This window comes from Schistocerca nitens, chromosome 9 (genome assembly GCF_023898315.1).
Source record: "Schistocerca nitens isolate TAMUIC-IGC-003100 chromosome 9, iqSchNite1.1, whole genome shotgun sequence".
NCBI classification, from domain to species: Eukaryota; Metazoa; Arthropoda; class Insecta; order Orthoptera; family Acrididae; genus Schistocerca; species Schistocerca nitens.
The window spans coordinates 502,683,372-502,704,146 of NC_064622.1; the positions used below are offsets into that span (position 1 = coordinate 502,683,372).

The 20,775-nt window shown below is 39.9% G+C and overlaps 2 protein-coding genes across 3 annotated transcripts in view; one reads left to right on the forward strand and one right to left on the reverse strand.

The window, feature by feature from the left end:
* Nucleotides 1-8,904, reverse strand: part of LOC126203670 (proline dehydrogenase 1, mitochondrial-like) — a 297,265-nt gene extending 288,361 nt beyond the window's left edge. For both annotated transcript variants that reach the window (XM_049938035.1, XM_049938034.1), the window contains exon 1: nucleotides 8,416-8,904. In XM_049938035.1, the coding sequence (XP_049793992.1) occupies nucleotides 8,416-8,748 (333 nt within the window). In that variant the 5' untranslated portion in view covers nucleotides 8,749-8,904. The remainder of the gene's footprint in view (nucleotides 1-8,415) is intronic.
* Nucleotides 8,905-9,232: 328 nt separating this feature from the next.
* LOC126203484 (uncharacterized) overlaps nucleotides 9,233-20,775 on the forward strand; it is a 48,122-nt gene continuing 36,579 nt past the window's right edge. The window contains exons 1-2 of the mRNA XM_049937807.1: nucleotides 9,233-9,926; nucleotides 10,018-10,132. Coding sequence (XP_049793764.1) covers nucleotides 9,475-9,926; nucleotides 10,018-10,132 — 567 coding nt within the window. The 5' untranslated portion in view covers nucleotides 9,233-9,474. The remainder of the gene's footprint in view (nucleotides 9,927-10,017; nucleotides 10,133-20,775) is intronic.

Consider the following 20,775-nt stretch of genomic DNA (forward strand, 5'->3'; position numbering starts at 1 on the left):
CCAAAATCTCCACCCTATCCTCAGACGCAGAGCTTGGAGGTAGCGATGGTGTGGGTGCCACAGCAATTTCTTCGGTCTTAGGGGGTTTTCTTTCTGGATTTCTCTCGCTGCTCCTTGGGTTTCCCTGGTTGGGAGGACTTCATTGGTTCAGTCTCTGGGACTGAGGATGAGCGTGAAGCCCTGCGATCAGCTGCTTTTGGGCTCTTCAGCCACTGACAGGTGTCATTTTTCCCACTATCAGAAACCTTGGAAGGGAGTGACCCAAGGGACCCCTTCCTAGCGAGGGAAGCCGAAGACGACTTACACTTCTCCAGCTTAGAAATGGGGACGGATGTCCCCGACGATTGTGGGGTGTTGCTCCCGAAGTAGGTGGTGCAGGAGCAACAGGGAGGGTCCTGCCGCTAAGCAAGATTTAAAATCTCCAGTTATTTGACCCATGTCACATTCTGAAGACACTGTTGCAATCCTTTAGTGTTAACATGTTTGTGACCTTTATGCAGGAGTAAATTATTCCTAGTATAAATGTTCCTTGTTCATAAAAGCTATAGATAAAATTAAGGCTTGACTGATAGCAACTGAGCTGAAGCTCTACAGTAGCCACTTTCCCTCTTGCAAGGTTACGCCACGACTTTGGGATCACAGATTTACGTCGAACTTTGTATACCTTTAGCAGGCCATTAAAATAACAATGTACAAGTAGTAACGTGCACTACTATGACAATTCCGGTAAGTTTTACGCGTCTATTATGTAACTTATTTATTGTGAGTGGGTGCCGGAAGTTTGAATTCGTGGCGGTCAAATGGTTTGTGTTCGAGCTTTGTAAGACAAATGTGTGAGAGTCAACGGTTCGACTTCCCACTCAGACCTGATTTTTAATCTATATTTCTTTTTCAACACTGGTCATATTAATTTATGCGACATTTCAGAGGTAATATAAAATTAATAAAAAAGGACGTGTACCTGCATCAATTTTTAGTGAATTTCATGTTGACTACTTGCTATTTAAAATTATATTTGATTATTAGAACAAACATAATTATAACTATCGACAAATAAATGAAGAAACGCAAAGTGTTTTCCTGAAAATGTATGGCTGTCGTATTTGCGAAATCCCTTACACATTCTATCTGGTAAGGTGCGCGGATTATTTTGCACCTCGGCGCTAAGAGGTGCAGACACTGGCAATTAACCTGAGTAGCGGTGAGACGCTGCGAATGTAGCAAGAACGAATAGCGTAGGTGCAAATTATTTGAATGTCACAGAATTTACGCCGGTACTATGAAAATTAAAGTATGAGCGGGAGTCGAGCCTTCGCCTCATACACGTTCGTCTCAGGCTCGAACGCTATAACACCACTTAATCTAACGTCCGGCGCCTGCACATACACCAGTTACATAATAGACGCGTAGAACTTCTCTTGCGATTTTCTCGGAACTGCCAGAGTAGTGCATCGTACTACTTGCACAATATCTACATCCATACTCCACAAGCCACTTGACGATGTGTGGCGGAGGGTACCTTGAGTACCTCTATCGGTTCTCCCTTCTATTCCAGTCTCGTATTGTTTGTGGAAAGAAGGATTGTCGGTATGCTTCTGTGTGGGCTCTAATCTCTCTGATTTTATCCTCATGGTCTCTTCGCGAGATATACGTAGGAGGGAGCAATATACTGCTTGACTCCTCGGTGAAGGTATGTTCTCGAAACTTCAACAAAAGCCCGTACCGAGCTACTGAGCGTCTCTCCTGCAGAGTCTTCCACTGGAGTTTATCATCTCCGTAACGCTTTCGCGACTGCTAAATGATCCTGTAACGAAGCGCGCTGGTCTCCGTTGGATCTTCTCTATCTCTTCTATCAACCCTATCGGATACGGATCCCACACTGCTGAGCAGTATTCAAGCAGTGGGCGAAGAAGGGTACTGTAACCTACTTCCTTTGTTTTCGGACTGCATTTCCTTAGGATTCTTCCAATGAATCTCAGTCTGGCATCTGCTTTACCGACGATCAACTTTATATGATCATTCCATTTTAAATCACTCCTAATGCCTACTCCCAGATAATTTACGGAATTAACTGCTTCCAGTTGCTGACCTATTTTGTAGCTAAATGACAAGGGATTTATCTTTCTATGTATTCGCAGCACATTACACTTGTCTACATTGAGATTGAATTGCCATTCCCTGCACCATGCGTCAATTCGCTGCAGCTCCTCCTGCATTTCAGTACAATTTTCCATTGTTACAACCTCTCGATACACCACAGTATCATCTGCAAAAAGCCTCAGTGAACTTCCGACGTCATCCACAAGGTCATTTATGTATATTGTGAATAGCAACGGTCCTACGACACTCCCCTGCGGCACACCTGAAATCACTCTTACTTCGGAAGACTTCTCTCCATTGAGAATGACATGCTGCGTTCTGTTATCTAGGAACTCTTCAATCCAATCACACAGTTGGTCTGATAGTCCATATGCTCTTACTTTGTTCATTATACGACTGTGGGGAACTGTATCATACGCCTAGCGGAAGTCAGGAAACACGGCATCCACCTGTGAACCCGTGTCTATGGTCCTCCTGAGTCTCGTGGACGAATAGCGGGAGCTGGGTTCCACACGACCGTCTTTTTCGAAACCCATGCTAATTCCTACAGAGTAGATTTCTAGTCTCCAGAAAAGTCATTATACTCTAACATAATACGTGTTCCAAAATTCTACAACAGATCGACGTTAGAGATATAGGTCTATAGTTCTGCACATCTGTTCGACGTCCCGTCTTGAAAACGGGGATGACCTGTGCCCTTAATACGTGTTCCAAAATTCTACAACTGATCGACGTTAGAGATATAGGTCTGTAGTTCTGCACATCTGTTCGACGTCCCTTCTTGAAAACGGGGATGACCTGTGCCCTTTTCCAATCCTTTGGAACGCTACGCTCTTCTAGAGACCTACGGTACACCGCTGCAAGGAGGGGGTCAGGCTCCTTCGCGTACTCTATGTAAAATCGAACTGGTATCCCATCAGGTCCAGCGGCCTTTCCTCTTTTGAGCGATTTTAATTGTTTCTCTATCCCTCTGTCTTCTATTTCGATATCTACCATTTTGTCATCTGTGCGACAATCTAGAGAAGGAACTACAGCATGTCGTTTAATGGTCTACTAAAATGTAGGAAGTCCGATGTAAATCCGTGATTCCAGCGTCGTGGCCTCCCGTCGTTAGTTGTAGCGACTGACTGACTGACTGACCGACGACTCTCTCCCCCCTCCAGACACACTGAAGTAACAGCATGGATGAAGGAAACACTTTCGAGAACTAGCCTGGCAGTAACCAGCAACGAGAATCCACCGTCCTTCGGTTAGCAGTCGAGGCGCGCACACACGCCTCCGAATTCTGGGGAGCCTGTACAGTCATGGAGGATAGAGCCACCAGGAAACAATGGACAAAATAAAAAGTCAAAGTGAACAGTTCTAATCTACGACTTAACAAGTATCACTTTGACAAGTCATCAAACAAATTGTACTTCAAACTAGGAAATTACAACGAACTCAAGATGAGATTGAGAAACCTCAATCAGATTCAAACACTGACTCAGAGAACTGCAGAATGTTCAAAGAAAAAATCTGGACGAATGACCAGAGCAAATTTAGTGTTTCTCGGCACTGCATTCTGTGTTCACAAACAACACATTCAGCTCCTTTTCAGGCAGACCCTCAGCTCTAACATACAAATGTGCAAACGGAAAGTAACCTTTGACAATGCCTACGCAACCACGATCGAAGACAACCGAAGAAATCTTGGAAAACTAGACATCTTCTGGGACAAGTTAGAGAGCTAATTACAAAGAAGTCCAACTGGAAATGTCAGAATTGTAATGGGCGATTCAACGCTCAAATTGGAAAGGAACGGCAGTATGGTTTGCAACTACTCCGCCCACTACACCATAAATAAAAATGGCAAAGACGTAGTGATGTGTGTGATGATTTAAAACTTGTGTCTACTTCTTTCTAAGGATATCCTAGGTGATCTCCATGAGATGATCTTTGCGAATTTCAACTGGACAGTATCGAAACGAAGTATTAGAGACATTATAAACGTAGAAGTGAAGAAAGGCTCCAATTTTCACTGATCACTTCCTGAACCACTTAAGGCTAGACTTTCAGCCTCAGAATAGCTTTCAAGAATCGATCATGGAAAGTTAAGAAAGTAAATGTATTTTGAAACTCGTTACAACTAAGAAAAACAGACGTGGTGTATATTCGGAAAAATTCGGCACTACTGCAACAGGGTCATTACAAGTGTGGCCTAATCACTCAAGATGGTCTGAGAACTGTGGTAAGGCATAGCAATGGCATATAAAGCACACAAAGCAAATGATAAAACAATCAGAGTACTAAGAAGCGCAGAAACATACTACAAAAACGCCCGAACCAAAGTCGTTGAATAAAATCAAGACCATTCACCCAGAATTCAGAAGAGAGAACAGGAACCCACAGGCATCATATAAATGGCGGTCAACCACCAAGTTTGAACTTAAAGAGACGTGAACAACGGAGAAAACAGAGATCCTGGCCAATTACTTTGAGAAACTACGATGAACCTAAAGGAAGCTGGTCGAGAATAGTTCCAAGGCAAAGAAACACGATTTAGCACTTCCTACCTCGCTAGAAAAGTGAAGTCAACTTCGCCATATTGGTGTGCCCATAACATTTGGTGTCGAGTGAGTATTCATACTGCATTTCGATGATACTGTATACCGTAACAAAGTACATTCTCAGAAATGAGTATTAGACGTATGACAGCTAAGAGGCCAATTGTAACGCAGTGTTTAACCGAGAAACTCACTTTCTATGTTCAGCAAGATTGGTGCCCCCCTGGCTTCAGTCTATGTCTGTGCTCGGCACATGTAGTGCCGTCTCCCTTTATTCAAACCTTCTTGCTTCCTACTCCAGATTAATTTAGCACAGGCGCAGAACTAAAGAAATTTGCTACTTGGGAAGACTATCACAATGAACACGATAAATTAAGGAGAAATCACCAATTAATACCCTAAGTTTGAGACGGAAAAGAACTGCGAAATAATACTTGGCAAATATTTAAAAAAAGCACTGACTCGCACTGTGTACAAAAATGGGGATATAACTGAAGTCATGAATTATCATGACATTTCAATCATACTTCAAACTTACAAAATAATCCAAAGCACAGAAGGTTAAGCTGCTGGAGCAAGTAGATAACCACACTGGCAAATGTCACATTTTCTGAGTCGAGCAGATACGGAGTGCGGGAAGCGTATGGATATGACAGTGGTCTCACTTGACTGAAAGAGAAACCATTATCATGATTTGGTCCACTGGAGATTTTCGTTGGACTTCTCGGTAGAATTTGGAGTCGGCTCTCGAACGGCGATAATATCTAGAAAACTAATTCAGACACATTTAAAAGCACCTCTCCAAAAACAATTTAATTAAACAGACGCGACAGCATGATGGGCTGTCCCCAGTTCTCTCTAATCGCTTGTTAGAGGGGTCATCCGAGAACGGGAAAAATGAATTAGCCGGGAAAAGGTTTCTGAAAAATGTTCACATCGGTAGTGTAAAGAACATTGTAACAAGTCAACTGCCTTGCATTCGACTATGATCTGACAGTCTTAAGCAGCAAGAGTTTGTCTCCAAATTTCTTTCGAAAAAAAGAAAATAACCAACATCCGAACTCCATCTTACCACCTAATGATAAAGCGTGGTGAAACAAAGAAGGTGAAAAAAAGTTAGAAAACATGAAAACAAGCGAAAAAGAGGCCGACAGCCGGAAAGATAAGATGGCTACTGGTTTTCGTAGAACGCATGTCCTATACAAGAAAAAGAGTGTCTCGTTAAGCTTCAAGCTTTGTGACGCCGTGATCAAAATGGAATGTCTGTATGCAAGTGAATGTCTCAGAATGGCAGGAAAGGTTGAACTGCAGCAAGGCGAGATCCTTCAGAAATAATGGGTCCAAACGCAACAGACTAAGCGGACGATAGGCGCTATCTATACAGGGATAATTAACAGATGGTGTAGTTAATAAGAAACGACGGCAAAAGTTTTACACACATTTGGTTGCAGTGGGCAACAGGCCTACAGAATCCGATAAATGGATTAAGATGGTAAGGAAGAGCGGCGAGAACATTAGGCAGCATCAGGAAGACATCTTCACCGATTACAGCACACATCATACACAACTTCGAGGGCTTACGCAATGAGTAGGAGCAGGAAAACGGCTGGACGGAAGGAAGAAAGAAGGTAGGCGGCGCGAGAAAGAATGCAACGCTTTTGGGTTGTAAAATGTGCTGGAATGTGACACTGGACAAGCCCACCCCCTCAAAATCTTGATTGTGTGGCATATGTAGGGTAGCCCGATGGCAAGGTTGTGGGAACAAATTAACCTGTTGGATGTCCTTACTTTTCCGTTCGAGTCATATTTAACGCACTTTTCATCATAAAAACTGACTGCAAGATATAATCAGAAAGTATTAAATAATGGTCGTCTCTGACGGGTATTTTCTTTTTTTCTTTGCATATGATATACATACATCAAAGCAGGGGACGGGACGAGGCGGGGGTCGAATGCCTAACTTTCGTCAAGAAAAGCCTATTAGTTATTTCGTGTAGTTGCTAATGGCGCAAAAACGAGGGCCCATCGGTCTATACAGCAGCTACAGATTTCTGGCACAAAAAGAAGCAAGTATTTATATTGGCTTGATTTCTGCCAAGTAAGCTCTACAATCAATTTAAAAGCAAAGAACAATTGTGTGTAATATTTCGGATCAGAATCAACGCTGTTTTATAGCTTATGGTGTAAATTACACACCCAGTTACATTTGGTGGAAGCTTATTTTCAGTTATATCATCTACACACCAATCGCAGCATTTTGTTATCAGAATATTTCTATAAACCTATTAAGTTGGTCGTAAAGCATTGGTTAAAGACAATAAAATTGCACTCCGTTTTCTGATGCGTAGCTCGATCGATACGCAATACCTCTGTCCGCATCGGCATCAACCAACACACATGGTTTAGAGGACAGCTAGTAATACGCACTGTTTAAAAGGTTGTACGTCTGTTGATATATTTTTGCTTCTGTTGTTTTTAAAACGCGGACATCTTTTCAGTTCGTCGTCTTCAAGAAAGTTTTCGAAGAGAAACTTGAATGAGTTTCAATTAGACCTAAATAACTTGGGTAACTCGTTTGCTTAATGGAACACCAGTTAACGACATTTTGTTGAAAAACCTGTGAAAACCACGCATTTTTAAAAATATTACCGGCATGAATGTATTTTAGTATAGAAAATACGAGGTTACTGATATGTTTTATGCTACTGAACTGTCCGAATTTTGCGAAAAGTATTATCATAATTTCTTAGTAACACATGGCTGCAGATTACTTGATACCCAAAATAACTTGTGTGTTTAAATGTTCGTATCTGCATTATCAGCTGCCAAAGAACAAGGTTTTCAAATAATGCTGTAGTAGCCGTTTCAATAGTGAGCGTTACCTAGCAACGATGCACGTAATTTTATGGTGTAGGAAGTTTGGAGGTAGATTATCCGTACATTTATATCTAAGAAAAACTGTGCGAAGAAGGAAATTATCTCTCGTCAGAAAACACATCTTCGTTAAATTTAAGCTTTCGATTCAACAAAACAGACAAAAAGAATGTAAACGAAGATAGTTAACGTGGCGCTGTGGTGCTCACCATCTGGTCCGTATATCATTAAAACAAAAACGAACAGAGACAAATGGCTAGTTCTTGAATTTCGAGATCATTCCATTAATTACGCAGGTCCAGAATTTTTAGGATGATACTTCGAAGTTTAAAAATATAATCTGGTTCAGCCTCCGCTCCGAGTGAAATCATGGTTATGGTCACTGACTACTGTATAAAGTAGCCCTACGCCTAGGTCAGGTTACAAGATAACAATTTGGTTGAAAGCTGGCGAAGCCAACGAACTTAAAAGTGAAATTAAGGTCGTTGTAACTGACTGATCCGTAGCTTACCCTCATATCAGAGTTAGCGTCTTGTTTTCTTATCTTTTCAAAATAAAAGATCAACTGAGGAATAAAAATGGAAAAGTGTAATTCGAAAACATATAAGTCTCCAACAAATAGTGCGATGCTTATTATGGCCACAATTAAAGCTGATAAACTAAGAAAAATTAAACAGGGTGGGGGAGACAGACGGTAGAGTATTTTTACCGGCTTAACCAATATTGTGAGCTGCACAATGAGCACGAAACAAAATAAATGTCAAAATCGTCACTTAAGGGCCCAATTTATTACGCTATTGTTTCCGATCTTAATATGAAAGGTTTAGTTATATAAATACAGTAAAGTGTATTTAAAAATTTTTATGGCGTATTTCGGTCCATGAAAAGTCATACATACCTTCATATTATTTTCGACCAGGTATTCCGAAGTACATAACGTGTAGACAATATATGCTCGTAGCACTTCCCATGTGGTTTTACTCTTGAACGATGCCTCTGGATCTTCAAAAGCGAGGTCCAATGGATCTTTCGGATATTGGCTTTCTGATTTCTGGACATCGGTGTCGAAACCAATTGCACTCGCAGCGTGCGTCGATTTGAATTTTGGTGTTTCAAGTGAATGTGCTGGTGTAGACAACCGAACTAACGAGGAATTACCATTGCCGTTGTGGAGCGTTTTCCGTAACTTTCGCGACAAGCTACATAGTATTACAGATCTCAGAAAAGCCATCCCTCGAGATAATACTATATGAGAGCTATGCCTTTAACAGCCTTAGCTAGCGGGCGATATTTGTTTACGTTTAAACCTTCCGGGCGCGCGCCTGAATCACACTTTATCTCACTCCTCGGCGCGACCCACACACTTCTATTGACTTCATCCACTGGCGCAAAGGTTAAGACTGAAAGACACCATACCTCAGTGTCGTCACATCGTATGAGAATTTTATGTGTAGACGCCCACATATCCATTCACCTTCAGGTTTTTGTAACGTCTGATAAATAAATTATTCGCTTGCTTCCAGATAAAAACTACTGAATGTTGTGTTTGAAATATTCGTTATACTGTTTATTTTTTTCAGTATTCATAATAAAGCCGTAAAACAATTTAGTTTTTGTATCGAAAATTCTCATAACGTCCGTCTCCATTGTGATTGGTGGATCTAGGAGGTGTGTCCCTGTAGCCATTGCTATTGGCTGAAAGCAGCCTTGAAGTGACGTAACGGTGATAATGAAGTTAAACATCCGTAGTATCGTAGTCACGAAGAGAAAAAAAAAAATGGATTGGAGATGTCTGTTGTTCGAAGGTTGTAGTACATAAAATGTAAATGTCAATGAAAAAGATACGCTTTTTCAATTAGTACTGCAAGTCATGCTGTTAAACATTTATGTTCGCCGAAGTAAACTTAAGAAGACACTAGCTGTTTTTCATCTAAATCATTAGCGCAAAAGTCCACACATGGAGCCGATATGTATGATTATTTATTTCAAGAAGAAAATTTGGTTTAAGTGTTGTATTTACGAAGACTGTTTATGTGGTTTGTCAGGGAAACTCGATGAAGTTGTAAATAAACACCACGACGGTATCCCTGATACATTATGGGATGGAACCTCGACATGTACATCTAAAATAAAGTCATTACATGTAAATAGTTTTGGTGAAGATATTCAGGCTTCTAATGTTAGCGATGAAAAGATCCAAAGACTCAACACCATTAAGTTGAAACTGGATGGGTATGTTTTATCGGCACTGACAGCTTCATTAATATACTCAAAAATTTATAGAAAGAAATTCACAGAGAAGTGCAGTCTATACTTAGAGGATAGATTGAAGCAATCCCATGTGAAGAGTCCACTATGCGTTATAGTGAACCTCATACCAGCGAAGCGAGAGTTACTTGATTACCGGTGGTAAGAACACGCTCGTTGCGAAAATCCAAACGAAAAAATATGTAAATAATTAAATTTTAACAGATTAATGTATTTTATGTTCCGTATATAGGAATGACAGAATGATCACACTTGCGACGGAGAGGAGGGAACTTGAGAATGCAATGTATTGGCTATCAACATTAGGCGGTGCCTTCTCAGCCTTGGGTGATGAATTTCAGCACTGTGTAAGTACTGATACAGGTTTGTAAACGATGCAGTCTAGTAGTTTGACAGGTTGACGGTGTCTGGAACATAGCAACTCTGAAGAAACTTCCCATACTAACTTTCTATTGTTCGACTGTTATAATCTTTGCGGCTATGTATTTTCACTTACTAAGTGTGATAGTAATATGGACTTCATGAACTTTAGTGTAAGATTTATGTAACTGTGTTTGATGTGTAGCCTAACAGCATAGCATGGATGAGCTTTATAGGCTGTTGTTGTTGTGACTTACGTTACTAAAAGCGAAAGAAAGGTAATGCAGTGGTAGCATACAAACTTCATATATTGAATAGTGTCAAATGGGACATAAAGCTTCACATATTCGTTGTATAGATGGATGCCAGTCAGCCAATGAAAATTTCTCCTAACGTTCAGAGTAGGCTTTTGACACCATGCATATTTAGTAATCTTACTCGCGAAGGTTTGTGTATTCTTTCGTTACCTGCATCAAAAGAATACCATAGATCCATCTCATTAGTTACACCTGCAGTTTGTCAGAATATTTGGACTCGTGGATGTAAATTCTATTTAGCACTTATGTTACAAAACAGCTGAGTAGTGTAAGGGGATGAGCAGTGGCTACCTCCCACCCCACCCCCTATCCCTGCAGAATAGTTGTTTGCTTCTAGCATAGGATTATGTCGAAATATATAAAGTAATTTAGAAGTAATTTCCATACTTAATGGTAGATGTAGTCATAATCTGTTGCTAAAAAATTAGACTGCAATGGCTCCATGTGTTCGGTAATGTATAAGACTCATTCCACATCACTAAAGGTTCACCTTCACCATTAAACTCATGCGGATGGCTTTTCTTAATGATAGGGAAGTTGAGGGTCAACTGAAGTTGCTGATACCAAAGTAAACTTTGTCCCATAACATAATGATGTTGTGTGTGATGTCATATTTGTACAAACAGAAAGGGAACACTATTTATTTTGCATCATTATTGGCTATTGGAATGCAGATTGTAGTGACTGTAAAAAAGCTTGGGGTCCATGTTAAGTTGGGAGGTGAGAGTTTGGCTGAGAGTTGGCGAAGCCAGTGATTGCGAATATAAGATCTTACATGTGGTAACATACAGGTCTGTAGTGCAGCCCAAGGCTTGCATTGAGTGGACTGATGATAGCTTAGTTGTGAGATTGGGAAGCGATAGTGACTGCTTGATTTAAATTCAATGGTTTTAACCCCTATGCAGTGTCTGCTGCAGGAGTGTCCAGTTTGCACCAAGGCTTCACTAGGCTAGTTAGTGGTGACAAAAATCATTGCAAAGGGCAACAGAGCTTATGTAATGTTACTATGAATTTTTTTATTTATTAATTCACTTTTTGAAGTGCAACTACTATTCAGAATTGGCCCTACTGTTACTGTGTCATATGTGGCATAGGCACCATTTTTTGACAACTATTTACTTACATAATTGTATTGACACATAGAGCTAAACATAGCTTCAACCCTCAGCCACAGTATTCCTTACACTGTCATGTGTGTTTCCTTTTGGTAGCTAACTAGAGACGACAATTTGGTGATTCTTGAGGCTTGGTACACCATTTAAAACATCAACACTGTAAGGTATCACCAACAGAAGACAATACATTTATTTTTCATTGCTAGATATTCGTTGAAGTGAACATTTTTATTATTACAACTATAATGTTACATTAAACATCATTAGTTAATCTGAATATACTAGAAAATATGTACATTTAATAAATACTACATTGCAGTTCTTGTAGTTTGCTGGAATAATTTGAAAGTAGTAGCACATTTCAAAATATATGTCAAACTGTTCATTCATAGTGAATAGTATTGTGTTGCAAAGATTCACCTCTAGAAGCTGTTTTGCCACTTACACATTATAGTTCATCCATCTACCCATCCATCCATCATATTCGATAGATCCAATCACAAGGGAGAACATTAAGCAATGTGGGCCGAGTATAGCTGTACATTAACAGAAGAAAAAAAAATCACAAAAACTTAATTGATATACAGTACTCATAATAAACTATGGCTATACTGTTTAATGCTATTCACGATTACAACAGCATTAGTTAATCAAATAAATTGGAAAGAACATTGCTGCTTTGAAAAAAAAATCTGCAGCAGCTTCAGTTGCTGCAGGTGACAGGGTGGTCAGAAACAGTCTGAAAAGCTTGTAAGAGTGCCGTAAGGTAGATTGTGCTGAAAAATCATTGTTAAGAAAAAAAATTGATAGTTGCATTGTTCCAAGGTAATTAACATTGAATTGATACAGTCAGACCATTGTGCGTGCAGTTCCAAGTGGCCTGCCAGGTACATTTAGTGTCAGTTGTTCTCATAGTGCAGATGATAGTGTACAAGGCTGCTGACCCTTCATATTGGGTTCAATCCCTACTACCGTCTCTCATCCAATTGTATCTCTTGTTCAGGTTTTAGAAATTAAACAGAGAACATGTTTGGCGACACAGTCTCTGGCAGGCCACTTGTATTTGTATGCGCAATGACCAGATTGGTTAACTTAAATGCTAGTTAATTCAGTAACTGTGCAACATATCAGATTTTTTCCTTAACATTTCCTTCTCAGCACAGCCTCCCCTGAAACACCCGTACAAGCCTAAGAGGCTATTTATGGCCACCCTGTGTAGTTGCTGTGCGTGTGCTGTTCGCTGTTTAATATGTACTTTGTTCTCACTTGATGTTTAATGGGGATTTGCTAAATATCTTCCGATCAGCGTACAGAACACAATTTTGAACCTTAGATAACAGGGCAAAGTCTACATGAAAATTATTTTCGTATTTCATATTGTGATTGGTAAATAAGAGTTCAGCTGAAACTGATTTTTCTTACAAACACAAGAACTGTTAAGGAGTAAATGTGTTGGAAATTGAGTGCTAAGTATTCCAAGATCGTTAGAAAGGTTTCTGCTGGGTGTACAGTTATCTCCTTTACATTTATGGAATAAGCTGTTACTAGTTGGAGGAACATCCACATATTAAAAACTGAAATACATAGTATTAATGTTCTGCATATAAGAACTGGAAAATAACAGGACCACTTGCAATATGAGCAGTATCATATCTGATGAAATAAATAATTTCTTTATTAATTCTGGTAACAAAGGACCATGGGCCAGACAAAATGAAATTATAAATCAGGTATTAATAAACATCTAGAAAAAAGGAAGTTGTTCATGTTGCACAACAAACCTTAAACATCTGAATTCAAGTGGGCACAAACTGCTGTCACTGATGTTGTAGCTATAGAAAGTTTAGCAACTTAAAATCACATTTTGTTATTAAAACGATAAATTGGATGAAACTTCCAGGCAGATTAAAACTGTATGCTGGATCGAGACTTGAACTCGGGATCTTTGCCTTTTGCGGGCAAGTGCTCTATCAACTGAGCTACCCAAGCACGACTCATGCCCCGTCCTCACAGCTTTACTTCTGCCACTACCTTGGCTCCTACCTTCCAAACTTTATGGAAGCTCTCATGCGAAACTTGCAGAACTAGCACTCCTGAAAGAAAGGATATTGTGGAGACATGGCTTAGCCACAGCCTGGGGGATGTTTCCAGAATGAGATTTTCACTCTGCAGTGGAGTATGCGCAGATATGAAACTGCCTGCCAGATTAAAACTGTGTGCCGGACCTTTGCCTTTCGCGGACAAGTGCTCTACCAACTGAGCTACCCAGGCACGACTCACATCCCGTCCTCACAGCTTTATTTCTGCCAGTACCTCGTCTCTTCTCCGAGTTAGAGTCTCGACCCGGCACACAGTTTTAATCTGCCAGGAAGTTTCGTATCAGCGCACACTCCGCTTCAGAGTGAAAATCTCATTCTGGAATAAATTGGATTTTTACTAGTTGTTGTTTTCCAGTCTGCTTAAAGATAACAGTAGTGTTGTCCCTGTGTGTGGCCCTATAAAGTGAGCATATGTAATTAAATGCACCTCCATGACTGGCCTTTAGAGGCCACCTCACATCAGCGTAAATGGCACAGTAAGAAATGCGCCATGTGCGAAACAGCCCTTGGCCACTCTTATGTTTAAATGACTATTGAATACTTTCCTGTTAGACTGTGCCTTAATGTACTCACTGATTTCACATGTTGTATTGACTACGTCATGTCCTTTATGTGTAAGCAAATTAAAAGTTAGTTGGTGGGAATTCTGTTATTGTGTTAGTGCAATGTTACAATTTCCCTCTGCATAAAAAAGGAGACAAGTCATGTGCTGACAACTGCCGTCCTATTTATCTTGTACCCATACTTTCGAAAATAGCAGAATATTGCCAGTTTGCAAACATTTCACCTGCAGTGGAACACTGACAGGCAGTCAGTATGACTTCAGGGAAAAATTTGTCTACACTGAGAGCTGTTGAAAATGTTGTTTTGACAATACTCAGTGCCTTTGAAGCAAAATTATCTCTTGCTGCCCTATTGATTGATCTGAGCAAGACATTTGAGTCCATGAGTCATTGGATTCTGTTAGATAAACTGAGGTGCTATGGCATTTGGGATACAAAACTCACTCTTATACAATAGTTTCTTGACAGTAGAAAGCAGAAGATACAGTTTAATGACATGAGCCCTGAATTGCTAGATCTTTCAAGAGGCATGCCTCAAGTTTCTGTGCTGGGAGCATTATTGCTTATAATGTATTTATTACCTTTTATCACAACTTGAAATGACATAGAGTACTTAAAGGAAAGCAAAGCCAAACTAAGAGTTTCTAGTATCTGATTTAAAGACAGTGAATTTACTGTAAACCAGAATAAAACTGAAAATGTAATGTTTAGTTTATGCAGTAACAACAACGAATGTATGTCTGTTAAACTTTTGGGTCTACACTAGAACTCCAAATGAACTTGGAACTTACACACAGATTTTATATGCACTATATTATCAATCTGGTGTCAGCAGCTCTGCTTGTGTCTGTATGTGTGGATGGATATGTGTGTGTGTGCGAGTGTATACCTGTCCTTTTTTCCCCCTAAGGTAAGTCTTTCCGCTCCCGGGATTGGAATGACTCCTTACCCTCTCCCTTAAAACCCACATCCTTTCGTCTTTCCCTCTCCTTCCCTCTTTCCTGATGAGGCAACAGTTTGTTGCGAAAGCTTGAATTTTGTGTGTATATTTGTGTTTTCTTTATATATATATATATATATATATATATATATATATATATATATATATATATATATAGAGGGAAACATTCCACGTAGGAAAAATATATCTACAGACACACAAACATACACACAAAATTCAAGCTTTCGCAACAAACTCGGCTGAAGCCGCACCTCAGGTTTCTGCCGCCAGAGCGCTCGAGAGAGCAGTGAGACAAAATGGCGACAGGAGCCGAGAAAGCGTATGTCGTGCTTGAAATGCACTCAAATCAGACAGTCATAACAGTGCAACGACACTTCAGGACGAAGTTCAACAAAGATCCACCAACTGCTAACTCCATTCGGCGATGGTATGCACAGTTTAAAGCTTCTGGATGCCTCTGTAAGGGGAAATCAACGGGTTGGCCTGCAGTGAGCGAAGAAACGGTTGAACGCGTGTGGGCAAGTTTCACTCGTAGCCCGCGGAAGTCGACGAATAAAGCAAGCAGGGAGCTAAACGTACAACAGCCGACGGTTTGGAAAATCTTATGGAAAAGGCTAAAGCAGAAGCCTTACCGTTTACAATTGCTACAAGCCCTGACACCCGATGATAGAGTCAAACGCTTTGAATTTTCGGCGCGGTTGCAACAGCTCATGGAAGAGGATGCGTTCAGTGCGAAACTTGTTTTCAGTGATGAAGCAACATTTTTTCTTAATGGTGAAGTGAACAGACGCAATGTGCGAATCTGGGTGGTAGAGAATCCTCACGCATTCGTGCAGCAAATTCGCAATTCACCAAAAGTTAACGTGTTTTGTGCAATCTCACGGTTTAAAGTTTACGGCCCCTTTTTCTTCTGCGAAAAAAATTTTACAGGACACGTGTATCTGGACATGCTGGAAAATTGGCTCATGCCACAACTGGAGACCGACAGCGCCGACTTCATCTTTCAACAGGATGGTGCTCCACCGCACTTCCATCATGATGTTCGGCATTTCTTAAACAGGAGATTGGAAAACCGATGGATCGGTCGTGGTGGAGATCATGATCAGCAATTCATGTCATGGCCTCCACACTTTCCCGACTTAACCCCATGCGATTTCTTTCTGTGGGGTTATGTGTGAGATTCAGTGTTTAAACCTCCTCTACCAAGAAACGTGCCGGAACAGCGAGCTCACATCAACGATGCTTTCGAACCAGACTCTGAATGTGGCTCTCCAGCAGGGATACGACTTCCTCAAATCCTGCCCTGAAATGAGATCCATCCTTCATGAAATCCTCCCCACTCCACCAAGAGTGTCTTTCCGCCATCCACCTAACCTTCGTAACCTGTTAGTTCATCCCTATGAAATCCCCAAACCACCTCCCCTACCCTCTGGCTCCTATCCTTGTAACCGCCCCCGTTGTAAAACCTGTCCCATGCACCCTCCCACCACCACCTACTCCAGTCCTGTAACCCGGAAGGTGTACACGATCAAAGGCAGAGCCACATGTGAAAGCACCCACGTGATTTACCAACTGACCTGCCTACACTGTGATGCATTCTATGTGGGAATGACCAGCAACAAACTGTCCATTCACATGAATGGACACAGGCAGACAGTGTTTGTTGGTAATGAGGATCACCCTGTGGCTAAACATGCCTTGGTGCACGGCCAGCACATCTTGGCACAGTGTTACACCGCCTGGGTTATCTGGATACTTCCCACCAACACCAACCTATCCGAACTCTGGAGATGGGAACTTGCTCTTCAATATATCCTCTTTTCCCGTTACCCACAACGCCTCAATCTCCGCTAATTTCAAGTTGCCGCCACTGATACCTCACCTGTCATTCAACATCATCTTTGCCTCTTCACTTCCGCCTCGACTGACATCTCTGCCCAAACACTTTGTCTTTAAATATGTCTGCTTGTGTCTGTATATGTGTGGATGGATATGTGTGTGTGTGCGAGTGTATACCCGTCCTTTTTCCCCCTAAAGTAAGTCTTTCCGCTCCCGGGATTGGAATGACTCCTTACCCTCTCCCTTAAAACCCACATCCTTTCGTCTTTCCCTCTCCTTCCCTCTTTCCTGACGAAGCAACCGTTGGTTGCGAAAGCTAGAATTTTGTGTGTATGTTTGTATTTGTTTGTGTGTCTGTCGACCTGCCAGCACTTTCATTTGGTAAGTCGCATCATCTTTGTTTTTAGATATATTTTTCCTACGTGGAATGTTTCCCTCTATTATAATAATTACGGATTTCTGTAGTTGTGTATATAAGTTTGGATGTAGCTGTATTGCATTGATGTACTGGTGGATATTGTGTGGTATGACTCCTGTAGTTGACAGTATAATTGGTATGATGTCAACTTTATCCTGATGCCACATGTCCTTGACTTCCTCAGCCAGCTGGATGTATTTTTCATTTTTTTCTCCTGTTTTCTTTTGTATATTTGTTGTATTAGGTATGGATATTTCGCTTAGTTGTGTTAATTTCTTCTTTTTATTAGTGAGTATGATGTCAGGTTTGTTATGTGGCGTTGTTTTATCTGTTATAATGGTTCTGTTCCAGTATAATTTGTATTCATCATTCTCCAGTACATTTTGTGGTGCATACTTGTATGTGGGAACGTGTTGTTTTATAAGTTTATGTTGTAAGGCAAGCTGTTGATGTATTATTTTTGCGACATTGTCATGTCTTCTGGGGTATTCTGTATTTGCTAGTATTGTACATCCGCTTGTGATTTGATCTACTGTTTCTATTTGTTGTTTGCAAAGTCTGCATTTATCTGTTGTGGTATTGGGATCTTTAATAATATGCTTGTTGTAATATCTGGTGTTTATTGTTTGATCCTGTATTGCAATCATGAATCCTTCCATCTCACTGTATATATTGCCTTTTCTTAGCCATGTGTTGGATGCGTCTTGATCGATGTGTGGCTGTGTTAGATGATACGGGTGCTTGCCATGTAGTGTTTTCTTTTTCCAATTTACTTTCTTTGTATCTGTTGATGTTATGTGATCTAAAGGGTTGTAGAAGTGGTTATGAAATTGCAATGGTGTAGCCAATGTATTTATATGAGTGATTGCTTTGTGTATTTTGCTAATTTCTGCTCGTTCTATAAAGAATCTTTTTAAAATTGTCTACCTGTCCATAATGTAGGTATTTTATGTCGATAGATCTCCTTCCTCCTTCCTTTCCACTTAATGTGAATCTTTCTGTTGCTGAATGTATGTGATGTGTTCTATATTTGTGGCATTGTGATCGTGTAAGTGTATTGAGTGCTTCTAGGTCTGTGTTACTCCATTTCACTACTCCAAATGAGTAGGCCAATATTGGTATAGCATAAGTATTTATAGCTTTTGTCTTGTTTCTTGCTGTCAATTCTGTTGTCAGTATTTTTGTTAGTCTTTGTCTATATTTTTCTTTTAGTTCTTCTTTAATATTTGTATTTTCTATTCCTATTTTTTGTCTGTATCCTAGATATTTATAGGCATCTGTTTTTTCCATCGCTTCTATGCAGTCGCTGTGGTTATCCAATATGTAATCTTCTTGTTTAGTGTGTTTTCCCTTGACAATGCTATTTTTCTTACATTTGTCTGTTCCAAAAGCCATATTTATATCATTGCTGAATACTTCTGTTATCTTTAGTAATTGGTTGAGTTGTTGATTTGTTGCTGCCAGTAGTTTTAGATCATCCATGTATAGCAAATGTGTGATTTTGTGTGGGTATGTTCCAGTAATATTGTATCCATAATTTGTATTATTTAGCATATTGGATAGTGGGTTCAGAGCAAGGCAGAACCAGAAAGGACTTAATGAGACTCCTTGGTATATTCCACGCTTAATCTGTATTGGCTGTGATGTGATATTATTTGAATTTGTTTGGATATTAAGTGTGGTTTTCCAATTTTTCATTACTATGTTCAGGAACTGATTCAATTTAGGATCTACTTTGTATATTCGCAATATTTGTAGTAACCATGAGTGGGGTACACTATCAAAAACTTTTCGGTAATCAATGTATGCGTAGTGTGGTGACCTTTGTTTAGTTTTAGCTTGATATGTCACCTCTGCATCTATTTTATGTGTATGTTTGTGTTTGTTTGTGTGTCTATCGACGTGCCAGCGCTTTCGTTTGGTAAGTCACATCATCTTTGTTTTTAGATATATTTTTTCCCACGTGGAATGTTTCCTTCTATTATATTCATATCATTGTTAAATAATTTAGTTAGATGTGAATGTGTTGAGGTGAACTTCTTTAGCCAGAAATTTGCTATTTTATCTTTTCCAGGGGCTTTCCAATTGTGAGTAGAATTAATTGCTTGGGTGACTTCATGTTGCAAAATTATCACTTCAGGCATTTGTGGTATCATCTTGTATGTGTCTGTTTCTGCTTGTATCCACCGTGCATGCCTGTTATGTTGTACCGGGTTTGACCATATGTTGCTCCAGAAGTGTTCCATGTCTGTTATGTTTGGTGGATTGTCTATTTTAATGTGTGTGTTATCTATTGTCTGGTAAAATTTCCTTTGGTTTGTGTTGAATGTTTGGTTTTGTTTCCTTCTATTTTCACTTTTTTTGTATCTTCTGAGTCGTTTGGCTAATGCTTGTAATTTCTGCTTCTTTTCATCTAATTTCTCTATCGCTTCTTGTTGTGAGATTTTACCTAACCTTTTTCGTTTTTTTTTCTGACATTTCATTTCTTATAAATTGTGTTAGCTGTCCGATGTCTTTTCTCAGTTTTTCCATTCTGATCTGTAGCCTGTGTTGCCATGCTGGTTTTGTGGGTTTCTTCTGTGTGTTGGTTGGTTCTGATCTCTGCCTAGTGTGTATATTTAGTTTAGTGAGTGCTCCTATATAAACCAGTAGTTGTAACTCTTCCATAGTTGTGTTTTCATTTATTTTGTTGTGTATGATTGTGTTGATAGTTTGAATTGTTGTTTCGACTTGTGGGTTATTTGGCAGTCTATGCAAGAATGGTCTAATGTCTGTATTTGTGTCTTTGTATTCTATATATGTCAGCTGAAATTTTTCTTCTGTATCTAACATGTGTGTCACTTCGTGTTCTATTTGTGCTTGTTCTGGTGGCTGCCTTAAGATTTCGTTTTCCTTTGATTGTTTAGTTGATGCGTGTTGTTCTTTGTTTGTTTGCTCTGGGATGTTTGAGTCCATTACTGTATTTTCTTCTTCTTCTGATTGCACATTATTTTGTTCCAGTATTTGTTGTACTTCTTGTTTGATGTTTTCTAATTCTGACTGGGTTTTCCTGTTATTTTTGATTATTACACGGATCTGATCAGCTAGTCGTTGTCCTGTTAAAAATTTTAATTCTTGGTGTCTGGTAATAAATGTTGTGTATACTTGTGGTCTGTATCCAGTTGTGTTGGTTCCTAGGTTTGTTGCTTGGTAATAAGAAAACATGAGGTGTCGATTAACTTCATCTGACCATCTCAACCTCTGTCTTTGTTTTCCTTCTAGGGTGGTTGCAGGAAGCATATCCTGCAAAACACCTCTATTTGGATTTAAATCATTTTC